The following is an 18,795-nucleotide window of genomic DNA, read 5'->3' as shown; positions in this document are numbered from 1 at the left end:
TATTCAAATTTCATGTATTCCATATTAGACATGCTTTGGCACGATAGAGTGCAACCTTTGTTGTATATCAATAATGGGGTGTCTCCAAAAACGCCTACGCCGTCTCCTTCTCCATCTTTCGCGATTTCTGTCTTGCTCCCAAGAAAATGCACAGGCAAGAAACAGCTTGATGCTTAAATCCAGGTTGAAATATAAGCTCTCCATGCGAAGATCCATCATGACACAGGAAACAGTAGCACACTGTTAAGATTTCAGCAGTCCTATGGTCTATATATATATAGAGATCCCATAATAAACGCCCTCTGTAGTCACATTGGCGGTGTCTGTTTATCTAGATTTTTCTCCTGTAAAATTTGTCACCATGTGCACCAAAAACGCAAATGCAGAAAAAAACGCATGGAAAAGCGTGCAAACGCGGCGTTTTTTTTTAACCGCATGTGTTCCTGCATGCGTCTAAAAAACGCCGCGTTTGTACGCGTTTATATGCATTTTTTCAAGCACTTGCGGATGCGGATTAAACGCTGCGGATTCTAACGCAAATGTGAAACTAGCCTTAAGACAAACAAAATTAAGGCTTTGGAGTGGCCTAGTCAAAGTCCTAACCTTATTCCGATTGAAATGCTGAGGCTTGACCTTAAAAAGGCGGTCCAGCCTCCAATGTGGCTGAATTACAACAATTCTACAAAGATGACTGGTCCAAAATTCCTCTAGAATGTTGTAAAAGACTCATTGTCAGTTATAGCGAATGCTTGATTGAAGTTGGTGCTGCTTATGGTGACCCAACCAGTTATGAGGTTTAGGGGGCAATCAATTTTTTCACACAGGGCCCTGTAAGTTTGGATTTCTTTTTCCCTTAATAATAATTACCTTAGTTTAAAAACTGCATTGTGTGTTTACTTGTGTTATCTTTATCTAATATTTAAATTTGTTTTGTGATCTGAACCATTTAAGTGTGACAAACATGCAAACGAATAGGAAATCAGGAAGGGGGTAAACACTTTTCACACAACTGTATATCTATGCTTCTTTATATCTCTGAGGATGAGAAAATACCTCAGTGCATATTTTATTTGTTGTTTATGTGATCAAATGGGAAGTTCTGGTTTTAATTGAAAGACGGTACGAATATTCTAAGAACTTTCTAATATTTAGTGTAATCTCAAAACCTGTTTAAATCCACTTTTTAGTTACCCTTGAAGAAAAAGATAAAAGTTTGTTGTCCAGGAATGCCATGCTTGGTATCAGAATATGTCAATTACAGTGGTTGTGTTTGACTAAACATTAATTTTATATCATTGTGAGTCCGATCATAATGAGGTTGAGCAGCAAGTTAGAGCCAATGTCAGACACAGCCACGGAGGAGCTACATTATGTTTAACAAAGCTAGGAATGTATTGTAGTGCTCCACCATGAAGTGTTGCTTGTTCTCGGGAAATTTTGGCCCAGTAGTTTGGCTGCAATATTTATACATTGATGGTATCTCACAAAAATATGCCTGCAATGATAGTTCCACACAAGAGCCCTTTAAAAATACTGTAAGCCAACATAAAATTTGTCATTAAGATAAAATGTATGCATGTTACCACATTAAAATCGAGGTGAATTTAGTTCACGTTTAGTGATGAGCGAATATACTATTGCTCGGGTTTTCCCAAGCACGCTCGGGTGGTCTCCGAGTATTTATGACTGTTCGGAGATTTCGTTTTCCTTGCCAGTTAGATGATTTGGGACTACTAGACAGCTTGATTACATGTGGGGATTCCCTAGCAACCAGGCAACCCCCACATGTACTTAGGCTGGCTAGTAGCTGTAAATCAAGCAGCTGAATCAACAAAAACGAAATCTCCGAACACTAAGGGTATGTTTCCACGTTCAGGATTGCATCAGGATTTGACGCAGGTAAAATCTGCACCAAATCTGCACTTGAGGTCACTGGCAGGTCACCTGCGTTTTTTACGCTTTTTTTATGCGAATTTGTGTGTTTTTGTAAGCTCAGTAAAGATATACAAAAAAAAGAATTGAGATGTCATTTCTTGTCCAACCTCTTCATTTACATACTCCATTGAAGAATATACACACACAGCTAGATAGATAGATACGTTAGATGGATACAATAGATACGATAGATATCTATCGTATCTATCTATCTATCTATCTATCTATGGTATCTATCGATATATCTATCTATTATCTACCGATATAGCTATCTATAAATATATCTATATATAGATATATCGATAGATATATTGATAGATACATAATAGATAGATAATAGATAGATACGATAGATATGATAGCTATCTATCTATCATATCTATCTATTGTATCCATATCTATCTATTGTATCCATCTATCGTATCTATCTACTGTATCCATCTATCGTATCTATCGATATACAGTATCTATCTATAAATATATCTATCTATATATAGATATATCGATAGATAGATAATAGATAGATGATTGATATATAGAGACGATAGATAGATGATACGATAGATGGATCACACAAGCAAAAAACTCGGACGAGTCTCGCATCTTATTACCCGGCACTGCCGCCGGCACTCGGGAGCGGAGCGTGCAGCTGCATGTATTTCTATGCAGCTGCACACTCCGCTCCCGAGTGCTGGCGCCAGTGTCGGGTATTAAGATGCGAGACTCATCTGAGTTACTCGCATGTGTGATCCCAGCCTTAAATAAAGACACACACACGAAATATGAGTTAGGCTGGGGTCATACTCGCGAGAAACTCACACAAGTCTCTCGCATCAATACCCGGCACTGCCACCGGCACTCGGTCGGGAGCGGAGCGTGCGGCTGCATGTATTTTTATGCAGCTGAATGCTCCAATCCTGAGTGCCCGCGGCAGTGCGGGGTATTGACCCCGGCCTTAAACGCAATGTTTAATTTAAAAAAAAAAAAATTGAAAAAAAAATGGCTCCCACGCAACTTTCTGCACCAGAGAGGGAAAGCCAGCGCCTGGGGGACTGATGTTTGTAGCCTGGGAAGGGGTTAATTCCCAGGCTATGAATATCAGCCCGCAGCTGTCTGCGTAGCCTTTACTGGCTATAAAAATAGGGGGACCCCCCCAAAAAAATGACGTGGGGTCCCCCTATGTTTTATAGCCAGAAAGGCTACCTAGACAGCTGCGGGCTGATATTCATTGCCTAGAGAGGGGCCATGGATATTAGCCCCCAGCTACAAATACCAGCCTGCAGCCACCCCAGAAATGGCACATCTGTAAGATGCGCCAATTGCGGCACTTAGCCCCTCTCTTCCCACTCCCCTGTAGTGATGGGATATGGGATAATAAGGGGTTAATGTCACCTAGCTAATATAAGGTGACATTAAACCCAGTTAATAATGAAGAGGCGTCAATAAAATGCCTATCCATTACTAATCCTATTGTAGTGAAAGTGTAAAAAAAAAAAATAAAGACAAAGCCAGAAAAAAGTATTTTATTATTCTTAATTTCATCATACTTACCATACTTGAGCGCCAGCAAAAAAGTAAAAATAATAAACCAACCATATACTTACTTTCCGCCGTAGTCCAATTAATAACGAATGTCCTACGACGATCTCCCCTATAGAACAGTGACATCGGGTGATGTCACTGCTCTATAGGCCTCTAGTGTCATGTCGGACGCTGTTCATACCAGGGCGTTCGACAGACAGCGGTAATTCCGCTTTTGTCCACTATGTGCTCAGTGGCGTCGGCTAGATTTTATCTAGCTGGTCCAGGGTTAATTTAGCTGGTGCTCGGATTGGAAGCTGGGCCACGCCCACTGCCTTTAAATAGTTCTTCTGAACATTGGGCGTCGCCGATTATAGCTTCTGTCTAGTGCTTGGTTATCTCGGTCTGGAGTGGTGAGCTAGGAGTTGGAGTATCGTATCTGGTAGTGTTTTACCCTTTGTCTTATTTACTCCTTCCTATATTTGTATTTGTTTTGCCCTGTGCATTTATAGTGTATTCCTGAGTGACTGCGGCGTGGTGTATATTTTCCGTTATCCTTGTCTGTGCTAACTGTGGGTATTGGTGTATGATCTCTTCACTGGGTTTTGGTTTCAGCCTAGGGTTGAAACAGAAGACAGGGTGAGGGTGGAGGCCTAGACATGCACACCATCAGTGTAAACTCTAGGTAGAGGGTCAGTCAGGATTTCCCTAGTTTGAGGGAAATTGCAGGGGCCCGGGTTATTAGCTCTTGCCCACCTAGGCTTCCCGTGACATCCAGTGACACACTGACAGGAGACAATGGCTCCTGCAGTGCATCACTGAGGTTACCTGAATTCAGAGTCTCACTTTATAGCAAAGCTGTGTGGAAATTTCCCACACAGCTGTGCCACAAGTGAGACTAGGGACTATTTTCTCACAGGGGCGGAGGAATACATTGTGGGGAATACATTGTATTCCTGGAGCCCCTGGAGCGCGGTCACATCAGCTGATGTGGCTGCTCTCCACAGGAGATCGTCGTGGGACACTCGTTTTAATTGGATATCTGCGGATCAGGGAGTATATTGTGTGTTTATTATTTGCTACAGGTGACAATGGCTTCGGGGATCAAGGTGACAAGGTGATGGTGAGTATGTACTCTATGTTTAATGTACTGTACATCTATATGTATGTATTGTATGTACTGTATGTATGTATGTACTGCATGTACAGTGTTAAGAATGTTGCATGTCGTATGTTGCACGTCACATGTCGCACGTCACATGTCGCACGTCACATGATGTATGTTGTATGTTGCATGTCGTATGTAGCATGTCGCATGGTACATGTTGTATGTCGCATTTCACATGGTGCATGTTCTATGTCGCATGGTGCATGTATGTCGCATGGTGCATGTTGCATGTCGCATGGTGCATGTTGCATGGTGTATGTGCACACAGTCTAGACGAGTCCGGCTCTGTTACATCTGGATGCCTGACATCTAGATGTAGCAGAGCCGGTAGATGATCGCCGGAGATAACTCTCCAGCGATCACCTACACTGCAGAGTTCTCACAATCAGCTGTTTGTGAGAACCAACCAGACTAGTAACCAAAGATAACTCCCGGTCACGTGCACGGCAGTTCTTGCGATAAGTTATCACGAGTACTGCAGTGGACGAGGGACTTCCGAAGTGGGACTGGTGAGCCAGCATAGACATGCGTAGTAAGCTGCGTTTACGCAGTTACTACGCATGTGACTAATCATTAGATGTGGTTTTACCGCATCTAATGATAGTCTATGGTAAATTTACGGCGCAGCGACGGAGACATGCTGCGTTCTGAAAAGACGCATCGCATGTCCGTTTAAGTGGGTCTGCCGCCTGCGTGTTTTACCGCATAGTGGAGATGGATTTCATGAAATCCCCTCCACTATGATGTAACATCTGGATGCTACGGCTCTACGCAGCGTCAAACACGCAACGTTTCCTGAATGTGGAAACATACCCTAACAAATGCTCAGAGATCACCCGAGCAACGAGTATATTCGCTCATCACTATTCACGTTATGTTAAATAGTAACTAGACCTTTTTTAATTTTTTTTTGCCCAGAATGGAAAGTTATGTAAGTTAGGAAATCATTTTATTAGGGGATTAATATTCATTCCTGTAAAAAATTTGCACTTAAATGGTTTCCAAACATGCCTTCAGCTGCATTGATATCAGAACGTGCTCATTTGGAGCACTGATGATGTAAGTGAAATGGTCAGTTCCTGGGTCTCACTAGCTCTGGGTACAATCTACAGAACACTCAGAGGAGGAGCCATGTGCTGACGCTTTTACTGCCAGCATCTGTACTCCAAATGAACACGTTCTAATATCAATGCACCTTAAGGCAGGCAAACAGCCTGGGGAAAAGCAGAGGTTTGGAAACCAACTGCTTGTAATTTTTTTTTGCAGGAATATATGAAGGGTTATATGATAAATAAATAAATAAATAAATAAAAAGAAATGTTAGTTCCTCTTTATGCCGCTACCAGAAGATATCCTGCTAATTTCTTCAAATGAAGATATAAGGCTGAAATAAAGTGTAATTAACTGCTGTCAGAAAGGGTGTACAAGACCAAAAAATATATATGAAGACTTTTACATAACTAAGTGCTTCATATTACAATCAAATATAGTGCATCCCAAATCTGGGTATAAGAACTTAGGAAAAAAAGATTTTAGGTACGGTACATTTTTAACACTAATATATCCACATCTTTGGAGGATCTATTCACACTAATATTTACTTTTCTTGCTTTCCAAAACCATTGGAAACCAATGGGGTTAAAAAAAAACAGTGCTATCCTCACCATCAAAAATGCTGGAAACCAGAGGTACTCAGTTTCGATAAAATGGGATCCCTAAGGATTTGTTCAAAAACATATCCATCACAGCTGTCCTTATTCTGAATGGAACAGCAGCAATGACACTAAGACAACCAGAGTCTTAAAGCGAACCTATTTGCAGGATTGTGCTCAGTAACCTACAGACATTTTCAGATTGGCAGTGTTATGAAACTGGTTAAAATGATACCTGGGGTGAAGAAATTTGTCTTGTGGTTCTTGTGTAACCAGTTTTAGAAGTTTTCAGTTAATGGACATGCCCATGATCCAGGGTGGGACTGTAGGCAGAGTCTTATCTTTCTGCTCTAAGCCAGAGAAACCAAGGAAAAACCTGCCCACAGGCCGCCCCAAAGCACCAACAGTCTGTGTCTATGATGGGGAACATGTTTGTGCATCGGGGCATCCTGTGGGCAGGTCTTTCCTTGGTTTCTCTGGCTTAGAAGACTCTTCCTACAGCCCTGCCCCAATGCACAGACATATCAATAGCTGCAAACTTCTAACACTGATTACACAAGAACCAAAAGATGTATTTCTTCACCCCAGGAATCATTTTAATCAGTTTAACAGCGCCAACCTGACAGTGTCAGGTAGGTTACTTAGCAAAATCTTGCTGACAGGTTCACTTTAAGTTGAACATACACTTGAAAGCAAAGTAAGGCCTTCTCATGCTTCACAACAGACAATATTGGGAGACAGAAGGATTGGACATGTTCAATTTCCTCAAGCATTCATCTTTTATTTTCACAGGAGATAAGGCCCAGCTAGAACAGCATGACAATGGCTCAGTCAAGCAGTGGTATGGGGAGTTGGGAAGAATAGCTGTACAGACAACAGCTATTGAGGGAGTATGGGCATCATCTAGATTGCCAAGAATCTGATGTCAGTGGTTGTTATACACACAAGTATTACAAATTAGATAAGCTGCATTATCCAATGATCGTCAGATAAATATCTTGTGTGTATTCAGCTGACAGTTATCTGAAGTGAATGGCCAGCAAAAAAAAGGTTATCATGGACTTAGACTTTTGGATAGGTCATCAATATTAGATCGATGCGTGTTCGAAACTCATCACCCCCTATGAACAGCTGTTGGTAGCTTCTGGGAGAAATGTACACAGTGTATACTAGAAAAGCACAGCTCCATATACTGTTCTCCAGTATTGCAATTCTGCTCCTTTTCACTTCTGTATGACCTGAGCTTCCGCACTGAGAACAGCCACTACGTGGCAGTGCTATTCTGGCTCCGTTAATAGAGTATTTGCACAATATGCTGTACTGTGAATGTACTTCATTCATAGTGCAGAGGCATTCTGTATGTCATGGTTTCAAAAAGTATGTCTTCAAAAGGAGATTTGTAGTTAAAATTCTGCGCTGCCGCTAAGATGAATTTCAGGAGAGTATAGTTGATTCACAGTGGTTTTATTCAACGCGTTTCAGGGGTCTCATGCCCCCTTCATCAGGAAATACCACCTGGTATTTCCTGATGAAGGGGGCATGAGACCCCTGAAACGCGTTGAATAAAACCACTATGAATCAACTATACTCTCCTGAAATTCATCTTAGCGGCAGCGCAGAATTTTAACTACAAATCTCCCTTTGAAGACATTATTTTCTCTGGTCAGTGAAGACCTGTGGATCTGCAGCAGCCGCTATCTACATGCTCTAATCTCATCCTAACCAGGTGAGCAAATTTGGTGTATATACTCCTCTGTGTAACGTGGATAAGACCCTATTGCGCTCTTTGTCTCCCCATTGTTTTGCAATGGTTTCAAAAAGGCAACTGGTGGTTTTCCCATTGTTACATACCTGCAGAACCAGCTTGATATAACAGTGGACATTACACTGAGCTGAGCTCCTCATTGTGCACTTACAACACACACAATTCAGATCTCTTGACGTGAAATTGGTTAAACCACTATACTATTAATCTTATTTTTAAAGTGAACCTGTCACACAATCAAAGTTCCACAAACCAGAATCAGTTCCTGGTTGCACGATTTCAGCCAGTATATTATTCTCAGAACTGCTCCTGCATTTCTGAAACAAATAAAGTTAGAAGGTCTTGCCAGGAACCATAGGAATAGACTAGACTCTATGTGAGACTAGACGCTATGGGAGAGACCTGTCAATCACCTGGATCAGTGCCTATCTAGTCTTATGTCCAGCTATAATTTCCAGCTGGTTCTTCAAAGTATATATTCTCTGAAACATCGGAACATTTCAGAGTAAAATATACCTGCCTGAAATCATGCAGTCAAGATCCGACCAAGATGATGCCAGTGGTTTGAGCAGAATGAATCAGATGAGAGGTTCCCTTTAGTGCAATTTATTCTGTAGGCATACAAAACTATGTTGACACCTGAACATTACACTAAGTTTTGGAACAATGTTGTGGAATTGTATAGACCAGTGCAATAGGTAACTATGATAGTAAGACTCACAAAAAATAGAAGGGATATTGACATAAAACCGGCCATGTAGTGTAAAAATTAAAAAATTGTAACACATCTGGACACTCGGCAAATCTGTCACGCTTAGCATTTATATATTTAGTATTGGTCCCACCACAATTCTGCATTTACCTCTGCCATACACAGACGAGGATGAACATTCACAGCCACCAGGTATAATATGTCACAATATTTTTTAAAGTGGATGTCCAATCAATAAAAATTTCATGGCAAAACATACTCAGTTTAGAGTCTTACAGACTGCAACCATCTCTTCAGAGGGTAGTAACGATTGCTGTCTTGGAGACAGTGGTAGAAACCAAAGCAGCTCTTGATATCTATTAGATACTTCATCTAGACGGGCTCCTAGTGCTTCTTGATGGCTTTAAACAACAGTCACTTAATTGTATCCAGTTGCAAGCTAAAATACATCATTATTATCACTGCTACATCTCTGCATTTTTTTCATTGTCCGTTATCAAAGCAGCTTCAACTGTTAATAAATTTCAAATATTAGGTAATAAAATATCTAAAATGTTTATAAATATTTTTTTTTTTCTAAAAGATTTTCTTTTTTTTAACCATGAAAATTGTTTCTCTTATTTTTTCTCCATTTAATTCAAAGAGATAATTAGGATATTTGTTACCCCTTTGTTATTATAGTCTACTTCACAAAACAGAAAAACAAAATATATATATATAAAATATGCAATATAAGTCCTTTGCAATTGCTCTGCTCCATAAAGTGGATTCACAGAGTGATGTAGAAACATTATTATTTTTTTATGTACAGATAGAAATAGTTTCAAAATTCCCATTCCAGAGTTTCTTCTTTATTTGCAGCTCTCTCGAGCCTATGGATAATGTTATTTAGATTTGCCATTTTTTCATTCCTCCTTTGGTTGTTGGGGCTATGCTTTGTGGGGGGATGCAATGGTACCATATCACTGCTTGGACTGGAAGAGTGAGTCTTAGTAAGCATGGGGTTAGGCAAGGATGGAGAGATTGGAGCAGAACACGAAGGAACAGGAGAAACTGACATCATGAGGCCTGGAGAAGAGGCAGCTGATGGTGAGTTCAGAGATACTTCAAAACTGCAGCGAGAAGATTCGATTGTAGATTTAAAGCTGATAGGGTCAGCCTGTGACATGTCTGCTCCCATAATCTCTTTATGTGTATGCACAGAAGCAGCACAGTCATGGGCTACATGCTGGTGACATTTCTCAAGAACAGAATTGCTTTTCCGTAAATAGTGAAGTCTCTGGGAGCCTTCACAGTGTGAGGAGGCAACCTGTTTTTCTCTAAGTGCTCTGGATGGCTCCAGTTCACAACACGTTCTTGATGGTGTTCCAGGGTCATAAGACTCACAATGGTTGGAAAAGTCATAATCATCTTCCTCCATGTTCTCTTTCTTAATTTTCATTGCAGTTCTTGACTCTTTTGAGTAGCAATTATTATGCAGCATATGTTTGAGATCATTGGTCAATGGTTTCCTGTCTCCTATTTCTGAGTCCGGGCTTTGAGGGGTTAGCTGTCGGTGTGATACTGTGGCAGATGTGAAGCTGTCGCAGCTATCTGGTTCTTGATCTATGTCATTGTCATGCTGGCCTTCCATCAGAATCTCCCTGCGCATGCGTGACCTAAAAGTCCATAGAAACCAATGTTAGTTCAAGTGCAAAATAATCTTTCGGCAAACTAAATTAAGAGGCTTGGAAAGGATGGAAAATTATGGTCGATTTATTCAAAATGCAGCACCAATCATGTCCACAGGTTTGGCATTGAAGTGAATTAGGCCAAGCTACAATACCACACACAACCTGTGGACAGATGTGGCGCTATGTTCAGATGAAGTAGTCACATTCCTATAATCTAGGACAATCCACTAAAGGATTATTTCTATCTCAGCTGTTCATAACATGAATATCTATGTATATGTTTTGAATAAAGGAGATGGAAACTCTGTAAACCGCAGAGTGAGCTGAATTGCACAGCCCACTAGATTGTTTCTGTAGCCCTGACAATATGTGGCTGGCACATAGACATAAATATTCCATTCTGAACTGTGAAAGGCTGACATGGGAATGGCCAGTTAATGAATCTATCTAATCCCTGGTCAGGCCCACCAAATATTTATATGGTCCATAGTCTCAGTGAATACTCTATACACTGTGGGCACATATATTAGGCAAGTGAGTGTTTTGGCCATATCATCATTTTATGCAGATTTTTCCAATTCCAAGCTGTATAAATTTGAATGCTTATTGGTTTGGGGCAGAATCACAAAACCATCAAAAGTTTTGTTGGAAGTAGTCAGTGAAAAATGCAAAAGATTTGAGAAGACTAAAACCTGAAGCGACCAGGAAGCCGTTATCATCCTGTGCCATCATATTCCAAAACTGCAACCTCCCTGGAGAGCCCAGAAGTACAAGGTGTACATTGCTCAGAGTCATGGTCGAGGTAAGCGAGGCTGAAACCTGACTACCACCGAACAACACAGAAGAGAAACATGTAGACTGGGCCAATAAGTAGAGTACTTCGATGCATGCGATGGAGCCATGTTCTGCATGAAAATCAAGGTTTTCTTGAAAGACTTTTTTCTATACCACTGCTTGAAAAAAAGTGTCTTCTAAAAACTGGCAGAAACTAAGATAAATACAAAATGAGCAAATACCCTGTAGTAAGAAAAAACCTGGCAGTAGATTTGGTAAGTTGGACATTTTGAGTCCATCTCCAACTTAAAATGTTTTTTTTGTCATCACGTTTTTTTCTGACCCTGATGACTACTTGCAACAAAACTTTTGATGGTTCTGTGATCATGCCCCAATATCTTAACAATTTCAAGAGTGCTGCATCAGCCTGTAAGACTTGTAACAATTTTTGACTTTCCGTCATTTTGCCTGAGGAGAACAAGATGCTTAATAATTTGGCAAGTCTCAATAATGGGTGTTTATATCCACAACCACACATTCCCTGATCTGCTTCATCCAGTAATCATTCATGTTTATACAGCTTGTATAATATGTATGAAAATAATGATATGGTGAAAATACTCAATTGTGTAGGTTTTGCTTATTTAGGCCTCATTCAGACGTCAATGATTTTTCATGTACTCAAAAAAGTAGTCTGAGTGCCATCAGTATTTTTGATCCGATTGTCACCAGAGTTCAGTCAGTTGTTACAATCAGTTTCATCAGTCATTTTCATATATGTAAAAATATATAAATAATATACAAAGCTTCTCCTAATCATTACAATGTTACTCACACACAGCACACAGATTACACACTGATGCCATCCATGTGCTGTCTGTGATTTTCACGAACCATACACTTATATGGATAATTTTCATCCGTGACGATGATAAAAAAACGAATATGCGTCTATGAATCTTGCAAGGGCACACGATGCACAAAAAAACATGAGATCGAACATGTACGTGAAAAACAGGTGCCTGAATGAAGCCTTAGTAATATTCAATCGTGGGTCATTACGTGAGGCACATACCTGTTCATCAATGAGCAGCTCACGTTAAGGTGTCAAGGATTTTAGATACTGTAGATTCTTAAAATAAAATACATTCACAATTTGCTAATCTACACAAGTATCCTATTAGATGGATTTTTTTTCCCTTCTGCAGCAAGGATAGATGAATGATAAGTATCAGTAATATCAAAAATGATTTATATTTTTTTGTTTTAAATATGAATTAAAATAAAGTAAAATAAAAATACATAAAACAAAGTTTTTTTTTCCTGTGAAGAAAAAACAACTGTAACCAATCTAGCTAGAAAAATAAAAACAAACAAAGCACTAAGTCCCTATTCATGGCTAATTGAAATGATCCATGAAAGGCTTTTCCAATCAGCCTTCAGATTGGAAGATCTCCAGAGACCAGTCAACCAAAGTCAGACGCAGCCTGAAGCTGCCAGACACCAGGAGAATGTAAAAGAAAAATGAAGACAATGAGAATAGAAAGGTAAATGCACAAATACAGCTCTAATCTGGATTCTGTTTGGTTTTCCTTATATTGCTGGCATCTTTAGTGCTTATGACTCTGGTATGTGGTTTTGATAAGTACAGTGCCTACAAGTAGTATTCAACCCCCTGCAGATTTAGCAGGTTTACACATTTGGAATTAACTTGGCATTGTGACATTTGGACTGTAGATCAGCCTGGAAGTGTGAAATGCACTGCAGCAAAAAAGAATGTTATTTCTTTGTTGATTTTTTTTTTTAAATTGGGAAAAGTTTATTCAGAGGGTCATTTATTATTCAACCCCTCAACCCACCAGAATTCTGTTTGGTTCCCCTAAAGTATTAAGAAGTAGTTCAGGCACAAAGAACAATGAGCTTCACATGTTTGGATTAATTATCTCTTTTTCCAGCCTTTTCTGACTATTTAAGACCCTCCCCAAACTTGTGAACAGCACTCATACATGGTCAACATGGGGAAGACAAAGGAGCATTCCAAGGCCATCAGAGACAAGATCGTGGAGGGTCACAAGGCTGGCAAGGGGTACAAAACCCTTTCCAAGGAGTTGGGCCTACCTGTCTCCACTGTTGGGAGCATCATCCGGAAGTGGAAGGCTTATGGAACTACTGTTAGCCTTCCACGGCCTGGACAGCCTTTGAAAGTTTCCTCCCGTGCCGAGGCCAGGCTTGTCCGAAGAGTCAAGGCTAACCCAAGGACAACAAGGAAGGAGCTCCGGGAAGATCTCATGGCAGTGGGGACATTGGTTTCAGTCAATACCATAAGTAACGTACTCCACCGCAATGGTCTCCGTTCCAGACGAGCCCGTAAGGTACCTTTACTTTCAAAACGCCATGTCAAGGCTCGTCTACAGTTTGCTCATGATCACTTGGAGGACTCTGAGACTGACTGGTTTAAGGTTCTCTGGTCTGATGAGACCAAGATCAAGATCTTTGGTGCCAACCACACACGTGACGTTTGGAGACTGGATGGCACTGCATACGACCCCAAGAATACCATCCCTACAGTCAAGCATGGTGGTGGCAGCATCATGCTGTGGGGCTGTTTCTCAGCCAAGGGGCCTGGCCATCTGGTCCGCATCCATGGGAAGATGGATAGCACGGCCTACCTGGAGATTTTGGCCAAGAACCTCCGCTCCTCCATCAAGGATCTTAAGATGGGTCGTCATTTCATCTTCCAACAAGACAACGACCCAAAGCACACAGCCAAGAAAACCAAGGCCTGGTTCAAGAGGCAAAAAATCAAGGTGTTGCAGTGGCCTAGTCAGTCTCCTGACCTTAACCCAATTGAAAACTTGTGGAAGGAGCTCAAGATTAAAGTCCACATGAGACACCCAAAGAACCTAGATAACTTGGAGAAGATCTGCATGGAGGAGTGGGCCAAGATAACTCCAGAGACCTGTGCCGGCCTGATCAGGTCTTATAAAAGACGATTATTAGCTGTAATTGCAAACAAAGGTTATTCCACAAAATATTAAACCTAGGGGTTGAATAATAATTGACCCACACTTTTATGTTTAAAATTTATAAAATTTTAACTGAGCAACAAAACTTTTTGGTTTGTAAGATTTATGCATCTGTTAATAAATCCTGCTCTTGTTTGAAGTTTGAAGGCTCTAACTTATTTGCATCTTATTAAACCTGCTAAATCTGCAGGGGGTTGAATACTACTTGTAGGCACTGTATATGTTTTGGATCACTGTTCACATAATAGTCCTGCTCACTGCAGCCTCTATCTATTCTGTTCATATTAGTGTCATGGCTTCTAAATGTAGCAGAGCCATGACAGCTCAGGGTATGGTATTTTTGATGGCAATTATAGCACTTCTGTCTGCACTATTCTTAATATAAAGACACAAAACCTGACAGAAAGAAGTAAATGTGACCAGGTGCAAGCTGCAGTGACTGCATTACATACATACCAAAGATTGCAGCAGCACATTGTGCACAGAGATGTATAACATTGAATATTGGAAATTAAAACTGTATTACTTCTTTATAAATTATACTTATAAAACCTAGGTACTTGGTGCACAAATCGGCCAACTCATGTGTGCCCACCAGCCACAACAAGAAAACCTGATTGTGGAACAGATTAACTGGCTAAATTGTGTGCCGTATAGCTCAATGTTATAGGTATAGTCTATATGGCTGTAATACAGTTTAACATTCATATACTCAATATGTGCATATACACAATATAGATAAAATGCCCAAAGTATATAAAATCCAGCCCCTAGCCATCCAGGGTGCATTCACAAACATTTGTGAGAGAATAGGTTGTTCCTAAGAGCTCAATGAATTCCAGTATGGTCCTGTAATAGCAAAAGCCAAAAGAGCAACAAGTCAGTTCATGAAAATCCTTCTCTCCTAAATATTCCACAATCAAATGTGAATGGTAATTTTTAAAAGTGGAACATTTAGGAACCACAGCAAACCAGGTTATGTTACAGAGCAGGGTCACCTAGTGCATAAAAGTTGCCAATGCTCTACTGACCCAATAACTGCTGAGCTCCAAAGCTCCTCTGGTATTACCATCAGCACAAAAATTGTGTATCTTGCTATGGACTTCCATGGCTGAGCAGCTGCATAAAAGCCTTAAATCACAGGGCACATTTCAAAGTGTGGAGCAGTGTAAGGGCTCGTTCACACTTTGCGGATTCTTCTGCAGATTTTTTTACGCTGCGGAATTGGAAAATCCGCAGTGTAAAACCGCTGCGGTTTTCACTGCGGATTTTCCTGCGGTTTCTTCTGCGGATTCCTCTGCGGGTTTTCTACAGCACTTTCCTATTGGTGCATGTTGAAAACCGCTGCGGAATCCGCAGAAAGAAGTGACATGCTCCTTCTTTTTTTCCGCAGCAATTCAGCGCGTTTTTTTCCGGGATTTTCCGCAATGTGGGCACAGCGGTTTTTGTTTTCCATAGGGTAACATTGTACTGTACCCTGCATGGAAAACTGCTGCGGATCCGCAGCGTCAAATCCGCTGCGGATCCGCAGCAAAAACCGCAAAGTGTTAACATAGCCTAAAGCTCCCTGGCAGTGGAGTCTGGAGCAGTGGAAAAGTGTTCTGTGGAGCGATGAATGACACTTCTCTATCTGGAAGTATGATGGACGAGTTAAGGTTTCATGAATGCCAGGAAAACAATAACTGCACTGTGCCAACTTCAACACAGCAAAAAATGTTGTACAATTGCATGCTTTCAACTTTGTGGGAACACTATGGTGCATTTCCTTTTCTTTTCCAGCATGACTGTCACCAGTGCATAAAGCAAGAGTCATAAAAGCATGGTTAGACGAGTTTGGTGCAGAAGAACTTGACTGGCTGTGCAGAGGCCTGACCTTAAGTTAATCAAACACCTTTGGCATGAACTAGAACCGAGATTGTGAACTAGGCCTCCTATCCTCATATGCAATTGCTTCTTCAGAGAGGAAGAGGACTTGAATTCTAGTGCCAACTAGCAGGCGGCATGGTGGCTCAGTGGTTAGTACTGCAGCCTTGCAGTGCTGGAGTCCTGCGTTCAAATCCCACCATGGACAACATCTGCAAGGAGTTTGTATGTTTCTTCCGGGTACTCCGGTTTCCTCCCACATTCCAAAGACATAGGGAATTTAGATTGTGAACCCCATCGGGGACAGTGATGATAATGTGTGCAAACTGTAAAGAGCTGTGGAATATCTTAGCGCTATATAAAAATACAGATTATTATTATTGGAAGCATTAATCCTACAAGTTGATACCAACCCTTTAACAAACCTTGCCCTATGACTTAGGATAAAAGCCAAAACCAGAATCTCAATTTGTGGATAGGTGTTTCGCACAAAGCTCGTTAAAAGGTTGGTATTGGCTTTTAGGAGTTCAAGTCCTCTTCCTGTCTGAAAAGGCAATTTGCACATTTCATTTCATACAACAGCATTGCATGGCCTCTAATTTTCCTTACACTGGCATGTCTGACCCCACAAATGGTCTTCTGGATGAATGGACAAAAATTCCTACAGACACGTTCCAAAATCTTGTAAATAGCCTGGCAGAAGAGTGGAAAGCTATTAAAGCTTGATGGCAAGATGGGCATCACCTCCACATTAATGCCTATGGATTTAGAATGGGAGGTTATGAAAGCTCCTGTATGTGTAAAGTGTAGGTGTCCCAATGTATCTTGGCACACACAATGTACTGCTGTAATTTTTGGTATGCACTATTCTTATGTCATAAATATGGTAAGACATGCAGAAATGCTAATGTGAATAAAGGCTAACAAACAAAATCATGCAGATGTTCAACAACTGCTAGTGGATTGAATCATAATCCGTATAATGATCAACATACAGCTACATGTGTTGAAGTTTCAGGATTACAGAATTTAATGATGATGCTGAAATGTTCTTGTTAAAGAGGTTTTTCACTCTCAATGCTCAGTGATGGCTAAAGTGGTGATGTGCACTGTCGAAAAGACATCACCACGTCAGCTAAAACACTGAGACCCATGAGATGGCAGGGAGCCAGCACTGGACCCTTGGATGGTACCTGCTCTGTTTGCCATTTTAGGTATTTTACAGTATTTGGCATCCACTTTCCTGAAACTGGAAAACTCCTTTAACATTTTGTCAACTGCATTGGTACTAACTGACAATTTCTGGACTTACCTGTAGTTATGGAACCAATTAATAACTGTGTTTGTTTTAAGGTTCAGCTGTAAGGAGAGCAGTTCGATAGTTTGCTGCGTTGGGTACGGTTCCATTTGGTAAGCTTTTTTCAAGGCTTCTTTCTCTTCGAGTGCAAGCACCACTCTCGGTTTTTTCATCTGCATCAGATTATAGTCTTGTAGCTGGAGGCTCGGGCTGGCACAATCTGTTCTAGTGTTGGAAGATTCACTGTCCGAGCCAACACTTACCAGACCATAACGTCGCTTCAGATAAGCTAAAGGTAACAAAATATTCTTTTTTTTAATCACATTTACATTTTTGCTCTCAATTGTACTTCATTAGTATTTTTATTCATGCGCAACTCAATAATATTCAAAAACATAAGGTGATATATCTGGAAGATCACAATGTGTATTCAATGACAACTTCTCCTATGCACCTATTTGTATATAGAAAAACGCGATTGATGCATTATCAATATTTCTAGTCATCAGTTGGTGTGAAAAGAGCCGAGTTCCAGTATGCCATATATATCTGATAGTTGTGGGTCAACACTGTAATTGGGCCCAATGTGCTGTTGGGAATCGTAGAGGTGGCCACACGTGCAACTCTCCATATTCATTCAATACTGACAGTGATGGGACCCACATCTATGGGACATATGCCATAAATATACGAGATGTTTTTTGTCTTTGTTTGTTTGTCTTGCATAGTAATGCCTGCTCTGGTCTCTTGTTAATTGCTTCATTATGTAACGAGATCCTATATAGTCAGATCTGCCATAGGCTACTTTCACACTTCCGCTGGTACGGGGGTGTCACGAAGCGTCGGCGCGACGTACCGACGGAAGTGTTTGCTTTCACATTTCCGTCTGCGTTGCCGAGCAGGAAAAATCGTGAGAGTGATACTTCCTGCTGGGCATGCGCAGTGTGAAACACTGGATGTGACGTACGGAAAAACGTTCCCTTGAGCATTTTTCCGAGACGACGGTCCGCCAAAACCCGACGCATCCAGTGGACGACGCATGTAACGTATGGCCATACGTCGCAATGCGTCGCTAATGCAAGTCTATGGAGAAAAAATGCATCCTGCGAGCAACTTTGCAGGATGCGTTTTTTTCTTCAAAACGACGCATTGCGACGTTGGCCAAACAACGGAAGTGTGAAAGTAGCGTTAGGGTTGGCGTGTGTGCAATATCTTTCTAAGTGCAATATTTTCTAAGTACATTACAGTTTAACATAGCAGTTTGACAGAGCAGGAGACAGGTAATATATGCTAAATATTCAAACAAGCATGATTTTTGGTCAGTTGTATTAGATTATTTATTTTCCATATCTTTGTTCTAGCTGCTACTTTCTTTCACATCTACCGCCATTTTACACATTCTGCATCCT

General features: G+C 40.8%; 1 protein-coding gene across 1 annotated transcript in view; it reads right to left on the bottom strand.

Moving 5' to 3' along the window:
• Nucleotides 1-8,849: 8,849 nt before the first annotated feature.
• Nucleotides 8,850-18,795, bottom strand: part of CUX2 (cut like homeobox 2) — a 643,055-nt gene continuing 633,109 nt past the window's right edge. The window contains exons 21-22 of the mRNA XM_077292557.1: nucleotides 17,402-17,675; nucleotides 8,850-10,411 (exon numbers count right to left, since the gene is read on the bottom strand). Coding sequence (XP_077148672.1) covers nucleotides 9,577-10,411; nucleotides 17,402-17,675 — 1,109 coding nt within the window. The 3' untranslated portion in view covers nucleotides 8,850-9,576. The remainder of the gene's footprint in view (nucleotides 10,412-17,401; nucleotides 17,676-18,795) is intronic.

The sequence above is a fragment of the Ranitomeya variabilis genome, chromosome 1 (genome assembly GCF_051348905.1).
Source record: "Ranitomeya variabilis isolate aRanVar5 chromosome 1, aRanVar5.hap1, whole genome shotgun sequence".
Taxonomy (NCBI): domain Eukaryota; kingdom Metazoa; phylum Chordata; class Amphibia; order Anura; family Dendrobatidae; genus Ranitomeya; species Ranitomeya variabilis.
This window is presented reverse-complemented; position numbering and strand designations above follow the sequence as displayed.